The sequence below is a fragment of the Mixophyes fleayi genome, chromosome 11, assembly GCF_038048845.1.
Source record: "Mixophyes fleayi isolate aMixFle1 chromosome 11, aMixFle1.hap1, whole genome shotgun sequence".
In the NCBI taxonomy this organism is placed as follows: Eukaryota; Metazoa; Chordata; class Amphibia; order Anura; family Limnodynastidae; genus Mixophyes; species Mixophyes fleayi.
In genome coordinates this window covers 85476468-85493967 of record NC_134412.1, presented here as the reverse complement: position 1 = coordinate 85493967, position 17500 = coordinate 85476468, and the positions used below count along the sequence as shown (strand labels likewise).

At 42.5% G+C, this 17500-nt stretch overlaps 1 protein-coding gene across 6 annotated transcripts in view; it reads left to right on the top strand.

Annotated features, from left to right (window-relative positions):
* PLEKHG5 (pleckstrin homology and RhoGEF domain containing G5) overlaps positions 1 to 17500 on the top strand; it is a 244111-nt gene that overhangs the window by 155929 nt on the left and 70682 nt on the right. For 5 of the 6 annotated variants that reach the window (XM_075190134.1, XM_075190132.1, XM_075190131.1 and 2 more), the window contains 2 exons: positions 2788 to 2890; positions 13778 to 13838. In XM_075190134.1, the coding sequence (XP_075046235.1) occupies positions 2788 to 2890; positions 13778 to 13838 (164 nt within the window). Of the gene's footprint in view, positions 1 to 2787; positions 2895 to 13777; positions 13839 to 17500 lie in introns of those variants that run through there. The other variant, XM_075190136.1, reaches the window with a different exon arrangement.

The following is a 17500-nucleotide window of genomic DNA, read 5'->3' as shown; positions in this document are numbered from 1 at the left end:
CGGCTTGCCTTTACCAGTTAATACCGTTAGCAGAGCATCTGTCCGGCATAGGAATATCTTTAGTTTCAGCATTTTTTTTGTATTTATTTATTATGGTTCATTTACATAGCGCTAGAAAATGACGCAGTGCTGTACAGAGACTATTGACTCCTTCACATCAGTCCCTGCCCCATGCGAACATGGGGAGAACATAGAAACCACACAGATAGGGCCTTGGTTGGAATCGAACCCATGACTCCAGTGCCGTCCTTTTAATTACTACAGTACTGAGTCTGACCATGTGATCTGAGCGGGATTAGTTGGACATTATCTGTGAAAGTATCACAGTTTACGTTCATGGAAAAAATAACTGGCACCTGTACAAGCAAAATCCGTTCCACTTTGAGGGTAAATCGTGAGATTTGTTTGGATGGTGTTCAAGGGTATTTCAAAATCCATCTCTGCGCTGGGAATTCAAATCAAGATTTAATATGTTTATTGTCCTTTCCCGTCCAGACAGTTTCTTGCAGCCGTATAGCTCTAAATTTAGAGTTATCTGGGGAGTTGGGTTTTGTATGGTTTGAATAAGAATTGTACTCTTGACCTTTTTATACCGGATAGCATTTTCCTGCAGTCTTTAAAAAAAAAAACCAAAACAATATTTGAGGTGCTCTTATGGTAAAGTGAGCTGTGAAGGTAGCATTGTATAACATTGCCAGCAAACTATTAATACTCAAATGGGTTCTACGTACGGAACCCTCAGATTCATGTTGCTACTGTTGATGTGTTGCAGTAATATAAGGGCAACAAGGTAAAAGTCTTAAAATAAATTCAGGATACTCAATAGGGATTAGTCTGTTATTTAAATGTAAGAGTATCAATTTGCTGTCATTTACGATAGATTTAAAGCACATTTCTATTTATTCATCTGTATTACAAAATTGGATCACTGGCTTGTGGGAAAAAGTCAATCCTGTGTTGGGAACCCCTGATCAGAGCTGTAACTTACAATATTAGCACCTGGGGCCAGAAGGAAAACTGCGTCTAGTCCTTAATTTTAACCAAATGAACCTTAAATATTCACGAACTGCGCCCCCCTTCAGCGTTGCCCTCTGGGCGGTCACCCCTCTCGCTCACCCTAGTTATGGCCCTGCCTCTGATCTAGAATAAACTTGGGCAATCTTGTTGGCTGTCCAGCTGTTGTGAAACTTCAGCTTGTATTTAGAGCATGCTGGAACTTGCAGTTCCACAAGAGTTGGAGAGACAGAGGATTGCCACCGCAGATTTAAACTTAAACATTATAATAGTATGTAATATTTAAAAAAAAAAAAATCATCCCGCACATTGAAGCTAATGCCATAATGTCACCTAGAGGTTGGTAGCAATGAGTATCTGTATTTCATGTAGACCACAGAGGTCCTCTCGTTAAGCTCACTGGTGAGAGAGACCATGGGGGTTTATGTCGCAGAGACCCTATATTGTATATTAAAGTTACCTCAAATATTAGAAATAATAAGGTGATTACCTCACTTAGCAACTTCATAAATGACACATTAAACAGGAATTCGTATGTTGTAATATAGGATGAATCTAACATTCCTCAGAGATTACTACATCTCTGTTTTCTAAAACAAATGATTCTGATTCCTGCTATATGTCTATAAAAGACCTTCCCAAGTCACTGACTTGGAGCAATAAACGCCTGTGTTACCTGCACTGTACTCATCAGCAGACCTTCTCGACTTGTTTAGGCAGCTCGTGTTGCTTATGTCAGAGTATTTCTTAGTATTTTCCTTGCGCTCTGTATATATTACAGTACTGTTTACTTTGGGAGCTCGTAGCCAGCCCAGGCTGAGTTTATAGGCTTAACTAGAAGCTACTGAGTCCCACAGGAAGATTTTTTAAAGGGGCGAGGTTGTAAAACTGATGTAAATCAGGTATTTATTAAAGCCATAAAGAGACAATTCTAGTATAAGTTTTTATTTGCGTTTAGTTCCATTAGGCAGCATGGTGGTGTAGTGGTTAACACTTCTGCCTTACAGCACTGGGGTCATGAGTTCAATTCACGACCATGGCCTTATCTGTGAGGAGTTTGTATGTTCTCCCCGTGTTTGTGTGGGTTTCCTCCGGGTGCTCCGGTTTCCTCCCACACTCCAAAAACATACTGGTAGGTTAATTGGCTGCTAACAAATTGACCCGAGTCTGTCTGTCTCTGTGTGTCTGTGTGTGTATGTTAGGGAATTTAGTCTGTAAGCCCCAATGGGGCAGGGACTGTTGTGAGTGAGTTCTCTGTACAGCGCTGCGGACCTAGTGGCGCTATATAAATAAATGATGATGATTAGGTAGTTCCTTGGTAGGGGTCTCTCAACTTCCTCCTGGGACCACGACTCTTACCTCTAACTAACCGCCAGTTAAGCTGCCCTGACGACATGGAGAGCAGAAAGCTGTCGGCGCGTTTAGGTGGTCTGGTATAATTCCTCTGCACTGTAGGTGTGTAGTGTATGCTCCACCTGATTGGACAGGAGCCGCAGCCAATACCATCAGGTTGTGCATACACTGCTCACACCCTGTCCTAGGTTCTTGAATAGCTTAGATGGGTTTGATGCCTTACAGACTCTAAGCACTGCTGCCGACCCCATCTTTGTTCATATAGACAACATGCTGCCGGGGGGAGTGATGAAAGCTGTACAGGGGGAACCCCACACACCGTTCTCCCTCTATAATCCTATATATGGTGTATTTGCATTATATTAAGAATTCTTGTATGTTCCATAAATATTATACTTTCCTTATATTTTATTCTAACAGGTTCCATTCTGGCCCGTAACGTCTCCACCAGGTCATGCCCTCCCCGCACCAGCCCGGCTTCTGACGTTGAGGAAGATGAAGAGGAGTTAATGGATGACAAGGGGTAGGTTCTCATTTACCAGGCTTTGTCTAAATTAAAGGTCTTTCTACGGATCACAACAGAGAAATAGGGGCCAGCATTTGTTTCCCTTGTATGAAGGGTTTGAGAGCGCGCTATGTTTTATACCACAGATCAGTCTAGTCTAGAGCTGTAATTACACCGTCTACCAGTTTAATTACCGTTGTGGCTCTCACCAATTCCCTTCTTCATATTTAAAAATTGAACCACAGTCACTTCCCTGCCAAGGTTTAAGTTCATTCATCGCTGCAGTATAGCCACGCAGTAAAGTCTGACAGCTCTGCAGTAATGTTCCATGAGAGAGGCCTTCCTTCCACAGACTAATTCAAGTCATAAGGGGACATGTAAGGAAACTGCTGCACAAGAGTTCTTTGGGCTTTAACGACCAATGAGATTGTAACTGTGTTATTTAGATAAAGATAGCAAGTGTCTTGTTGCTCGGGGTTACGGAACCTTTTATATCGATCATGTGAGAGTCAAACATGGCAGCGGGATCATGGGAAGCCATATTGGATGAGATGCGGATGTTTGTCTCCCGTCAACTGTAACATTTTGTTCAGTCTTTTTAAAGTTTGTTAAGTCACAAGACGGGCAGCAGAGCCCCCTCCTCATCATGGTATCATATTCCAGTCCCGCCACGGCACCGCGTGCCAGTCCTGCCACGGCACCGCGTGCCAGTCCCACTAGGTACCATATTAAAGCCCCACCAGTTTCAAACTATACCATAGATTGACCTCAGTGGGTAAAACTCCGTTAATTAGTACCACATAACCTATATAGTTAACAATTCACTTTGCCAACGTCAACTCATTTAAATTATGAAATCGGTAATTAAAAATATAACTTAAATGCAACATGTTATATATACTGTATTTTATATATATATTTTTTTTTAGAAAAAAATGTAAGTCCTGTTACCAAAACAAACACAATCAATGCAAACATTCTAGTAACTCAAGATACATTGACGCATTGTCAGATATTATCTGTCTTTGGTTCTAGTATTGCTTAGATTTAACTCTTTAAGTAGCAAAGTGCTATATTTTAGTTACCTTTGCAGGAAAACAAACATAATATTGTATAGGATGGTGAAAATATAATATAATATATATATATATATGTATTTATATATATATATTATTTTTATATATATATATATTATTTTTATATATATATATATTATTTTTATATATATATATATATATATATTATTTTTATATATATATATATCTCAGAACCATGTACTCAGGACTACTATGCAAAAAATATCAATATGAAATTTGGATTGATATTGATTTTAAGTTATGGGTGTACACAACTAATGTGTCAAGGGAGCTTATTATAATTTAAGAAAGTGTGATCGATCCATTGACGGACTTAATTAAACCTGTCTATCTTGTATTCCCGTGCGTTCTAACCGCTCATCAGATAAGGCTGCTGAGTGTTGCTGGATGCTGACCACCCACCTGGATACTTTGTGACTGTAATCAATGAATAAACAATCCTGTTAGTAACGATGCCTGCTCCTGTCACCTGTGTAAAGATCACACCTTTACAAACACAATCAGAGCCGACCATCTCCGTCACGATACAACGTTCTGTGCACCGAGGGCTGGTGAACACCTGTCCGCTGATACTGAGATTCTCACACATTAACTGATGCATTAAAAGTGCACTAAACATAGGAGACAGAAGAGTCATTGGTGCCGTCCCACCATCGCTTTGTAAAATATTAATGTTGCGTTTTTAACTTTAGAACGCAGGGGGCTCTAATTTTATGTGCTAATGTGCGGAAAGCGCTACGGAATTTGCTGGCGCTATATAAGTAAATGTTGATGATGATGAAGTACAATGGATAGTATTGGTAAACACAGTATGGAAAGCTCATGGGAAAACACATCCCTTTTTAGCTTAAATGCGTTTTAAAGCATGTGTTCATTTTCACGTGTGTAAATGAGTTCTTAATATATAAGGGCATAGGCAAACCGAGGGAGGGTTTCCTAGTACCTGGAAACCCCCCTCCAAGCCTGGGGCACTGTATAATTGAGGTGGCTGGACCCTGCTCCCACTTCACACGGCTCTGTTTGAAAAGGGAGAGCTGCGTGCACCTAACAGTAGTGCACGCAGCATTGCCCATGTATATTATGGGGATAGGAAGAGTTGGAGAGCAGCCAAGCACTGTCTAAAATTATAGCCATGCCCCCATGCATGCTGGTCACGCCCACTGGCAGCGTGGTGTGGAAACCCCCCTCTACAAATCCTGCGTTTGCCCCTAACGGAGCAACAATACCTAGAGTGGGTACACACTACAGGTTTTTTCCTCCCTATTATACCAATCACACGATACACGACCGTTGGGTACGATAATGCATTAATGTGTACCATCCCGCAATCATGTCTTATCATTACAAAGCAAATCATATCGTATTGTTTGATTTTATAAATGGACTAAAAATCTCTATACACGATGGAACGATGCTGTTCCAATCCTGCAGTGTGTATGCACTCAGGACCGTCAGTGTCCATAGATCTTTATGGAGTGTACACAGTCACCATCTGCTCAGCCGATGGTTATGACAGATGAAGAGCACAGATCTGACGGTAAAACGTGTATAATGTGTACACAGGAATCGGCTGCTGATCGGGACTTTCAGTCGTCGATAAAATCGTTAACGATATCGCGTCGGGAGACGTTTTCTGTAGTGTGTATCCAGCCTTACTCTGAGACCTCGGTATTACAGCTACTAGTCAGGTGTGGCTGAGATTGCAAAACCAATCTAATTCAATATAAGAATATAATGTAACATCAGTTTGGCATACCTCTCTTACAGAATGTGACTAACACAAAGGACGATCGCCCTATCTGATCATCTTACATTGAGCAGAGCTGCCATAAATTACGGACGGAAAGATATTTGCTATGCAAATAGAAATGATAGATCGGAGGATATTTGCTATGCAAATAGAAATTGTGGATGGAAAGTTGTTTGCTGAGTCGGCTACCGGTCTATTATCCTCGTCAATAAAATATTGTACCTGTTCCCCTCTGAGCGCTCTTTGTCCCTCTCCCCAAACTGAATGACCTTCCTGTTTTTAACTAGTCAGAATTCTCTCTCCGATGCACCCAGTGACCTCCTCCAGTTGGCACTTGTAATGTTTCTCCGGAGACAAGTGCAGACAGTCTGCTGATCTGTACTGTTTTCCCCTGATATTTAAACCGCCTGACGCCCATTATTTAGCTATCGCTCTGCAGTTCAGTGCAGTGAAAGCTGTGGGTTCACCTCCTGGGCAATATTCTCTTCCATGTTTAATGGGTACCCCGTAAAACGCAAGCCTTGGCACTTCTGAAAAGAAAGCTTTCACCGTCCAAAATGATCTACCTTACACTGGCTTAGCTTTACAAGAACCGTTTATGTTGGAGTGAAAACACAGACAGGGAGATTGCCGTGGAGCGTTCACTTATTTTCTGTGTGAGAAAGAAGTCATGCAGTTTTGTAATCTTAGTATTTTTAGCTTATAAAAGACACGCAAACTTGTATACATGCACACAGCAGTGGAAGTAGGGGGTATACGGGGGTATGTTATACCGCTACTTCCCTTACTGCCTTCATTGCAAGATTAATAAATTACATTCACTTACAATCCCATTACATTTTTAATGCTGCCGCTTCTAAATCCCCATTCCGCCACTTCTAAATCTCCATTCCACCGCTTCTAAATCCCCATTTTGCCACTTCTGAATCTTCATTCCGCCGCTTCTGAATCTTCATTCCGCCGCTTCTGAATCTCCATTTCGACCACTGCATACACACGTTCACATATACATACACATACATACATGCACGTTCATACGTTTGTTCTCTGAAACCATTTTAAATGGTAAATGATTTGATACTCCTGTTCTACTTACAAACAAGTGAACTTCGCAATCCCAATTCATAGGATAAAACACAAGTCGGATTTCTCTTTGCAATTTATTATATTCCAAAAAATAACTTTTGTTTGTTTATTATTCTGTTACTATAAACCTCCTTTTTGCATTAGAAGTCATTTATATGTTTTATTTCTGTAGTCCATGCAGCATTTAAATAAAAACTATGTACATTTTTTACTCACTACTTTAAAAACATTGGGACAAATCTATGTAAAACCTGAACATGAAATAAAATCTGACTATTATTTTTTTTTTTGCATAGTCTGCACGTAAAAAAAAAATAATATATGCGAATGCACCAACATAACTACTTCTAACCTGCACCAACAGCTTACCTATATAATGCAGCTAATCAGATAAGATGTGAGTGTTATTTCAAAATTAAACATGTACACAAATTTACTATCCAGTTTGTTTATTAACTCACGACCACACGTTACGTAGAGAATCCTCACAAATTTACTATCAATTGTTAATATATTTAGACGTTAAGGGGTAGATTCCATTCCCTGCGTTGTTCTAAAGAACATCCGCGTTGTTCAATACATCAATACCGTTAGTACAGTAATTTTAACACGGATTTATACTATCGGCTCATCGTTGAAATTACCATACTAACCGTAATAAAGCGCGGGGAATTGAATCGCCCCCTAAATATGTTTACATGTTCTATTGCTAAGTGGCTACACTTTATCGAATTTATACGTTACTCCTCTATTAAAAAAAAAAAAAAAAAAAAAAAAACCCAACATTTTTTTTCTACTTTTTTATATTCCAAATTTTCCCCACATGAACTTTCGGCTTTTGTGGGACAACAGATGGTGTCGCACGCACATAAAATGTGCCCTCTGCATGTGTTCTTCCTGAAACCATTTATAAAAGGGTGACGACCCCGTCTTACTTAGCAACAAGTGGATTTCAGATAGTAAACCTGGTCAGTCATGTATAATGTTCTGAACATTTTTTTTCAGATCATTTACTTCAGAATCATAAATCTGATTTTCGGAGAGATCCCTGGTCTCTGGGAGACAGATTGTGATTTCTTTCCTCCGTTGTTACTCTATTAGGTTCAGGGGCTGGTTAGAACTTCAAGTCAGGACTGGGACAGTGGATGTGGAGAAGAGGCCGATGATTTGGGCCCAAGAATACTGGTTGGCAGTCCAATAATTTACACACCTATTTATTGACATGGGTGCAGGCTGTAACCGCTTTAATGGCTGTCAAAATGGGTGGGGTCTGTTGGCTACCTGGAATGGGTGTGTTTATAGGCGGGGCCTGGACAATTGTTAACCGTACCCCCCAACATGTCTGTCCCTGGCAGCGGAACAGGGGGAGGGGCATAGGCAAACCGAGGAGGGTTTTTTTTTTAGTGCCTGGAAACCCCCTCCAAGCCTGGGACATTGTAAAATTGAGGTGACTGGACTCTGCCCCCGCTTCACACAGCTCTGCTTGGAAAGGGAGAGCTGCGTGCACCTAACAGTAGTGCATTCAGCATTACCCATGTATATTATGGGGATAGGAAGAGTTGGAGAGCAGCCAAGCACTGTCTAAAATTATAGCCACGCCCCCTTGCATGCTGGTCACGCCCACTGGTGGCGTGGTGTGGAAACCCCCTTCTACAAATCCTGCGTTTGGTCACATCACACAGGGGGCATGATCATGATGTGGCGGGTGCATGTCCACGTGGGATAGAGCCCTAAAATAGGGACTGCCCTGCTGAATTCAGGGCAGTTGGGAGGTATGGTTAACCGAGCGTCAAGAGTTGGAGAACCAGAGCTGTAACTATAAATGTTGGCACCTAGGGCAAGAAGGAAATGACATGCCCCCTCAATTGTAACCAAGTTAGCGTTAAATATTCACTCTCAGCGCCTCATTTCATACTTGCGTCCTGGGTGTCTGCCCCTCTCGCCATGTGTTACCTCCATCTCCTTTAGGGCCGCAATTTCATTCTAAAGACACATGTAACACACTGATTTTGGCTTCCATCAGACAACCAAGGTGCTGCAGAATTTAGCTGGTCTGTGGCTGTCCTGAGTTAACCAGACCGGTTGATGAGACTGATCGCTATCAGACGGAGAATTTGGGGTCACTGCTGTGTTTTCCCTGATGGGAGTGGACAGAACGAAGTGAATTCACTCCTGCCAGGGGTGATGTCTCTAATACACCACATATTGTTTTTGGAAGCCCGTAATTATTTTGATATCCCTGCCAAGTTCAGCATCATTAGATTGTGTTCTGACACATCCATTCTCTCCCACTTCCTGCTCATACTGATGCATAGGGTGTGTTTAGATCCTGACCACAAGCAAATTCCCTGGTACGCCCAGCTGCTAAAGCAAATAAGAGGGAGAGTGAATCGTTCTGTCAAGACAACGTTCTGGAGATTCGGTCTGTCACCCTGAAATCGTTACAGCAGAGCAGTTTAAAGGCAAAATATAGCCTGTTATACCTTTATGTGTCTCTAAATATTCAATATGTAGGCTGCTGCAGAAAGAGCCTTCTGTGTGCTGGCATTTATAGACAGGAGTGACAGCTGTCATACTGCTTCTTTGAAATAACCCATTTTTCCAGTGGAACAGTGCCCCCCAGTGGCTGCTTATCATCAGACCAGGTGGAATACTTCATCATCATCACCATTTATTATATAGCGTCACTAATTCCGCAGCGCTGTACAGAGAACTCACTTACATCAGTCCCTGCCTCATTGGGGCTTACAATCTAAATTCCTTAACACACAGACAGACACACACACACAGACAAAGACGCAGACTTGTTTGATTGTGCCAATTAATGATTGCTTATGAAATGCAAAAAGCACCAATACGCAGTCCTTCTTTATTTCCTTCTTGCATGTACTTGTCCATCAAGCGCAGTTTAAAGTACACGCCCACGGTCTTTTGAGACAGTACCGTAACATGAGTTTGCGTTTAGCTTTGCGGGTTTGTAGATGAACTGGAAAATGCACATGGAGGAAGCGATGAAAATGTTACATCATATATTACATTATTCTTTGTTGAAGGGCACAGAGATAAAAACTGTGCCCTCCCACACAGCAGGGGAACACCCCCACCCCTAATTGTGCCCTGTCCACCCTTTTATCTAATTTAAATAACCTTGTCCTGCAAAATGATACCTAATGTCGAAGTCCACCCATCTCCTCACATAGGACACCGCACATGCCTGTAACTCACAAAGGGGCATATTTAACAAATCACGGTAGTGCACTATTGTGCACTTACCGTGGAATTAAAGTCCCGATGTGCCCTCCGCAAATTTATTAAAGGTGCATCGCAGCAGATATCATGGATATCTGCTGCTTTGCACTCCTGATCGTTTTTGCGAGCAGTCACCATTCAACAGAATGGTGACTGCTCCTGGCCGCAATCTAACAAGTCCCGAAAAATGTTTTTTTTCGGGAACTTGTCTTGATAATGTACCAGCTGAAGCTGGCGTACATCGTCCGAATTGAAGACATCCACTGCTGTCAGCTCTGCTCCGGAGAGCAGAGCTGGACAGCGCATGTGTGGAGGGATCACATGATCCCTCCCTGTCACTCAGCGCTCTCTCTCTGCAACGATAGTTGCAGAGACAGAGTGGGGACTTTGTGCGCATGTGCACTGCACATGCGCAATTGAAGGAAGAAGAGGAGATCCCGAGACAGCGCATCCGAAGATGGAGGTAAGTGTGATTTTTTTTCTATCACAGAAACAGCAGTTTTTCGGAACTGCTGTTTGTGTTCCCTTTTTAATAAATGTGAGAAATAGTTCAATCCTTATCCTTGCGATAAGGATTGATAACTATTTCTCACTTTTGCCGAATAATGATAAATGTGCCCCAAACACTGCTATGTCAGCCCATAAATCCATACCCTTTTGCGTAAATTGGGACCATTTGCATGTGACTTTGAGGCTGATAGTCCACACAATAATGTAAGTGAACGGATCTGTACATACAGACATCCTGACAAGCAGTCACTGTACTTTACATCAATATTTAACGCTCTGTACAATATCGTTTCTATGGCAGCACTTATTAAGTACATAGTACATAATTCTGCAGGGAAGCTTTTCAAACACACTTTTATTGCTTTATTAAAGTGAGGACAAAGTACAACTTTTTGTATATACGGTACTATTAACAGGTGTTGTTCAATGCCCGTGTGTGGGCAAGCCCAAAGATTTATACATGGAGCTTCTAAATAATGATGTTGCAAAAATAAATATTATGGTTAAATGTTACTTGAATCAACATGTTTGCAGAGAAGGTGAATTTTTTGAAACTGAAGAAAAGTTTTGTACCCTATAGCAGCCAATCGGACATTTCCTTTAATTTCCTAAACACTTTGCGTTAAATAACGTTTTGCGTTAAATAACAGTTTAAAAAGCAGTTGCTATGGGTTACACCACCTCTTCTACTTCTGCACCAGGTTACATAAATGTTTCTCTGAGCAGTGACCATATACTTAACCAGATATCTACAGAAAAATATTTTCGATCACGGATCCCAAACAATTTTTACATGAGATACACATGAGTGCATGTTCTTTTAGGCTGTCTTAGAAGCCTGTTTATAAATTGCTCTTTCTTGCCCAGGTGCTTGAAAGCCAATCACATTCAGGAGCGTAAGTGATCTTCCATTAATAACATGAACATAGTAGATTATTAAGACTTGTAAATATTGTTTTGTGTGAAAAATATCCATTTGCAGTTCTTAGATTGGCCTATAGGGGACCTCATAGATCTTTCAGGGAAGGGAAAGCACTCCTACTATGAATGCCAGTAAGCAGACCGTTCCCTGTCAAAGAAAACTAAACATTACAGGAAGAGTCCTGCATCTGGGAATTATTGGTAGAGCCATGTAGATGATCACAATCTGCCTTTGTGTTGCAGATGTGGAAACACAAGAGTCCTCATTCCATCCTTTACATAATAACAGGACGGAGATGAAAAACCATCATTCCATCCTGTACATAAAAGCAGGATAAAGATGCAGAGCTGTCATTCCAACCTGTACATAAAGATCTGCCCTACAGTTGTATTTCTATGTACAGGATGGAATGACGTCTCTGCACAGTTCTGACCAGGTTTTTATGTATGGGATGGAATGATGGCCTCACACCTCTGCCCTGTTTCTATGTATGGGATGGAATGATGACCTCACACCTCTGCCCTGTTTCTATGTATGGGATGGATGATGGCCTCACACCTCTGCCCTGTTTCTATGTATGGTATGGAATGATGGCCCCACACCTCTGTTCTGTTTCTATGTATGGGATGGATGATGGCCTCACACCTCTGCCCTGTTTCTATGTATGGGATGGAATGATGGCCCCACACCTCTGTCCTGTTTCTATGTATGGGATGGAATGATGGCCCCACACCTCTGTTCTGTTTCTATGTATGGGATGGATGATGGCCTCACACCTCTGCCCTGTTTCTATGTATGGGATGGAATGATGACCTCACACCTCTGTCCTATTTCTATGTATGGGATGGATGATGGCCTCACACCTCTGCGCTGTTTCTATGTATGGGATGGAATGATGGCCTCACACCTCTTTCCTGTTTCTATGTATGGGATGGATGATAGCCTCACACATCTGTCCTGTTTCTATGTATGGGATGGAATGATGACCTCACACCTCTGTCCTGTTTCTATGTATGGGATGGATGATGGCCTCACACCTCTGTCCTGTTTCTATGTATGGGATGGAATGATGACCTCACACCTCTGTCCTGTTTTTATGTATGGGATGGAATGATGGCCTCACAACTCTGTCCTGTTTCTATGTATGGGATGGAATGATGGCCTCACACCTCTGTCCTGTTTCTATGTATGGGATGGAATGATGGCCTCACAACTCTGTCCTGTTTCTATGTATGGTATGGAATGATGGCCTCACACCTCTGTCCTGTTTCTATGTATGGTATGGAATGATGGCCTCACACCTCTGTCCTGTTTCTATGTATGGTATGGAATGATGGCCTCACACCTCTGTCCTGTTTCTATGTATGGGATGGAATGATGGCCTCACAACTCTGTCCTGTTTCTATGTATGGGATGGAATGATGGCCTCACACCTCTGTCCTGTTTCTATGTATGGGATGGAATGATGGCCTCACAACTCTGTCCTGTTTCTATGTATGGTATGGAATGATGGCCTCACACCTCTGTCCTGTTTCTATGTATGGTATGGAATGATGGCCTCACACCTCTGTCCTGTTTCTATGTATGGTATGGAATGATGGCCTCACACCTCTGTCCTGTTTCTATGTATGGTATGGAATGATGGCCTCACACCTCTGTCCTGTTTCTATGTATGGTATGGAATGATGGCCTCACAACTCTGTCCTGTTTTTATGTATGGAATGGAATGATGGCCTCACACCTCTGTCCTGTTTCTATGTATGGGATGGATGATGGCCTCACACCTCTGTCCTGTTTCTATGTATGGTATGGAATGATGGCCTCACACCTCTGTTCTGTTTCTATGTATGGGATGGATGATGGCCTCACACCTCTGCCCTGTTTCTATGTATGGGATGGAATGATGGCCTCACACCTCTGTCCTGTTTCTATGTATGGGATGGAATGATGGCCTCACACCTCTGTCCTGTTTCTATGTATGGTATGGAATGATGGCCTCACACCTCTGTCCTGTTTCTATGTATGGGATGGAATGATGGGTCCACACCTTTGTCCTGTTTCTATGTATGGGATAGAATGATGGGTCCACACCTTTGTCCTGTTTCTATGTATGGGATAGAATGATAGAGTGCTTTCTAATCTAATAAAGTAGAGGGTATATTGTCACATATTTCTGACCGCAAACCTCTTTTTGATACCAAGATATTGGTTTATGCCTTTTTAATATGTGTCATCTTGCATATCCTCGTATAATGAATGATTCCTCTTTTTATTCATATCACGTTCTGTAGAGAGAAGAAAGCCGCAGGGCTGAAGATAGCGAAGAAGAAAACGAGGAGGAGGCACACAGATGTAAGACCAAATTTCATTTTTCTACAATGAAAGTATCTCTTTACATGTGCGTAGTGGGTGCGTAATTCCTACTTCCTCCCCAGTGGTGAACTTGCAGCTGGAAGTTAATTGAAACAAAATGCCCATTTCTGTTAGAAGGAGAATAGATAATCTGATTGACTCAATTATACTTTGTGCGTAGATTTACATCTGATAAGAAAGCTGCGGTTAAATTACAACTTTTAACATTGTATGAGTCATTTTTTTAAATGATTTATATTTCTGATCTGTCTTCTGTACTTTCTTCACATGCAAATAAAAAACTGGGAGCAACAGTGTGTCCAGCACCTTCAGGCAACTTTCAGTCAGTGGTTAATAGATGTTCTCCACAACTTGTATTAACCATCTTTCTCCTCTCTCTCTCTCTCTCTCTCTCCCCCCCTGCTCTCTCCTCTCTCTCTCTCTCTCTCCCCCTGCTCTCTCCTCTCTCTCTCTCTCTCTCCCCCTGCTCTCTCCTCTCTCTCTCTCTCTCTCTCTCTCTCTCTCTCCCCCTGCTCTCTCTCTCTCTCTCTCTCTCTCTCTCTCTCTCTCTCCCTGCTCTCTCCTCTCTCTCTCTCTCTCTCCCCCTGCTCTCTTCTCTCTCTCTCTCTCTCTCTCTCTCTCTCTCTCTCTCTCCCTGCTCTCTCCTCTCTCTCTCTCTCTCTCCCCCTGCTCTCTCCTCTCTCTCTCTCTCTCTCTCTCTCTCCCCCTGCTCTCTCCTCTCTCTCTCTCTCTCCCCCTGCTCTCTCCTCTCTCTCTCTCTCTCTCTCTCCCCCTGCTCTCTCCTCTCTCTCTCACTCTCCCCCTGCTCTCTCCTCTCTTCTTTCTCTTCTCTCTCCCCCTCGCTCTCTTCTCTCTCCCCTCTCTCTCTCCCCCCCTGCTCTCCCCTCTCTCTCCCCCCCTGCTCTCCCCTCTCTCTCCCCCCCTGCTCTCCCCTCTCTCTCCCCCCCCTGCTCTCCCTCTCTCTCCCCCCTCCTGCTCTCCCCTCTCTCTCCCCCCTCCTGCTCTCCCCTCTCTCCCCCCCGCTGCTCCCTCCTCTCTCTCTCTCTCCCCCCCGCTGCTCCCTCCTCTCTCTCTCTCTCTCCCCCCCGCTGCTCCCTCCTCTCTCTCTCCCCCACGCTCCTCCCTCCTCTCTCTCTCCCTCCTCTCTCTCTCCCTCCTCTCTCTCTCCCTCCTCTCTCTCTCCCTCCTCTCTCTCTCTCCCTCCTCTCTCTCTCTCCCTCCTCTCTCTCTCCCTCCTCTCTCTCTCCCTCCTCTCTCTCTCCCCCCCCCCCGCTGCTCCCTCCTCTCTCTCTTCTCTCTCTTCTCTCTCTCCCCCCTTGCTCTCTCCTCTCTCTCTCTCTCCCCCCTGCTCTCCTCTCTCTCTCCCTCCCTCCCTCGCTCTCTCCTCTCTCTCTCCCTCCCTTCCTCGCTCTCTACTCTCTCTCTCCCTCCCTTCCTCGCTCTCTACTCTCTCTCTCCCTCCCTTCCTCGCTCTCTACTCTCTCTCTCCCTCCCTTCCTCGCTCTCTACTCTCTCTCTCCCTCCCTTCCTCGCTCTCTACTCTCTCCCCCCCATCGCTCTCGCCTCTCTCTCTGCTTCCTCGCTCTCTCTCTTCTCTAGTTTTTGCCAAGCCTTTTACACCATCTGGGCAACTTTATTCATTTTTTTATGCCCTTTTTTTTAATATAACAATATAACAAAACTGCTCTGTAAATGCAGTTTAATCCAATGCAGGAAAGATGTCTGATCTGTGCTGTATCCAAGGAGGAACAATACAAATTAATCAATGTATTTAGTATTTAGTAAACATTACAGAGGGTTAGATGAAAGTTACATGAAGGTGGAAACCCCCCTTTAAACAGACAAGTCATTTATTGCTTCTGACACTGGTGTAGTTTTATGTAGGGAGCAAAGACGGATGTATTGATAGATGCACAAAGTAATCAATACTTAAGAAACAAAGATGTTTATACTTAAAGCATTTATGGGTAATTGTACAAAGCAAACACTTTCCACTATAGATAAACTTAGGAATGCAGCAGTGAATACAGTCAAGACACGACTAGCATGTGACGGAGATTGTCTAGTTAAGGTGAAATTCTTTAAAATAGATTGATGTGAGAGACGTCCAATAAGGAATGTTTTTGCACAAAAAGTACCCTGCACCCACATGTAGACTTTCTGACCTGAACACACCTGCGCCTACACGTCACCTTGATCTACCAGTCTGTATAATCTGAGAGTCACGGTTCACTGCAAGTAAAATACAAGGTGAAGGTTAATGACGATCTGGATACCAAAAACTAGTTTTAAGTAGCTTGTGAAACTAATACCTCACAGCAAGATTTCTTTTTTTTTCCTCCCGTCAAAGAAAATAGCTATGTAGGGAGTGACTGGACTATATTTGGATTCCTGTAGGACTAAAAAACAAAAAACAACCGGCGTGAGCCACATCTTAATAACATGGTGGCTGGGCACCACTGGTAATATCACCCTTCCCATTTTATGTGACGGTCACCCCCATACTGTCCTGTACTAGTTATAGCTACAGATACATTTCTTTTTAGAAAGAAGACATCCTTGTATACTATTAGTGAATTTCCAATCGCCATATCATAGGGGAAAGCCTCCGCAGCATACTATGTCTGTATCATGTGTATACTGTATATACTACTTTTTATGCATCCTAGGATTTTATTCAACTTTCCAGCTGCTGCCTGGCATTGTGCTGCTACTCAGCTGTCAGCTAGTATTTCCAAGTCTTTTATCATCTCGGTTTTCCCCAATTGTATTAATGTGTAATTAGCATAGATATTACCACTGCCTAAGTGCATAATGCTACATTTATCTACATTATATTTTATCTGCCATAGCTTATGGTCTCCACCAAATATGGGCACATTATCTATTAAGGTCATTAATTCAATGATTAAAACAACAGGACCCAATGTTGATCCCTGTGATATACAACTAATACATTTAGCTCAATCTTAATATATTCCATTTATGACAAAGCTTTATCTTCTATCCTTCAAAAAGTTCTCAACCCATGTACATTCTCTTCCCCCTAGACCTAGTACTCCCGTCTTATGTACCCGACTCTCATGTGGAATAGTATTGAACGCTTTTACAAAAACCAAATGTATCAAATCAACTGTAGAGGAAGATCCAGCTGACACTTAACTCCTGATAAAAGCTAATTCTATTTGTTAGGTATGACTGATTCTACATATGGCCATGCAGGCTATGTGTAAATAAAAATATTGTCTAGAATTAAAAAATTTAAAAAAAAACAATAAATGGACTTGATACCCTTCGTGTAGCTTAGTACTTTGACCCGGAGTGTAGTGCCGCCTTCAGAAATAATGCATTGAGTTTTTCTACTTAATTTGGACCTCTATATAACTATAAGTTTGAATTAGCCTAGTTATATGGATCTTTATCACTTCTTTTATTGGGAGGCTGTACTTAAATCTGTGATGGGCAACCTGATGCTTCCAGGGCCACAAGTGTGGCCCTCCGATCTTCAAAATGGCCGCACATTAGCCTATATTTTAAGATTGAAAAAGCAGCCTGAAAAAGATCTTGTCAGGCAAACATCACCCTCCCCCCCACATGCTTCAAAATTCCACTGTATGTCTTCAGACCTCCACAAAATGCAT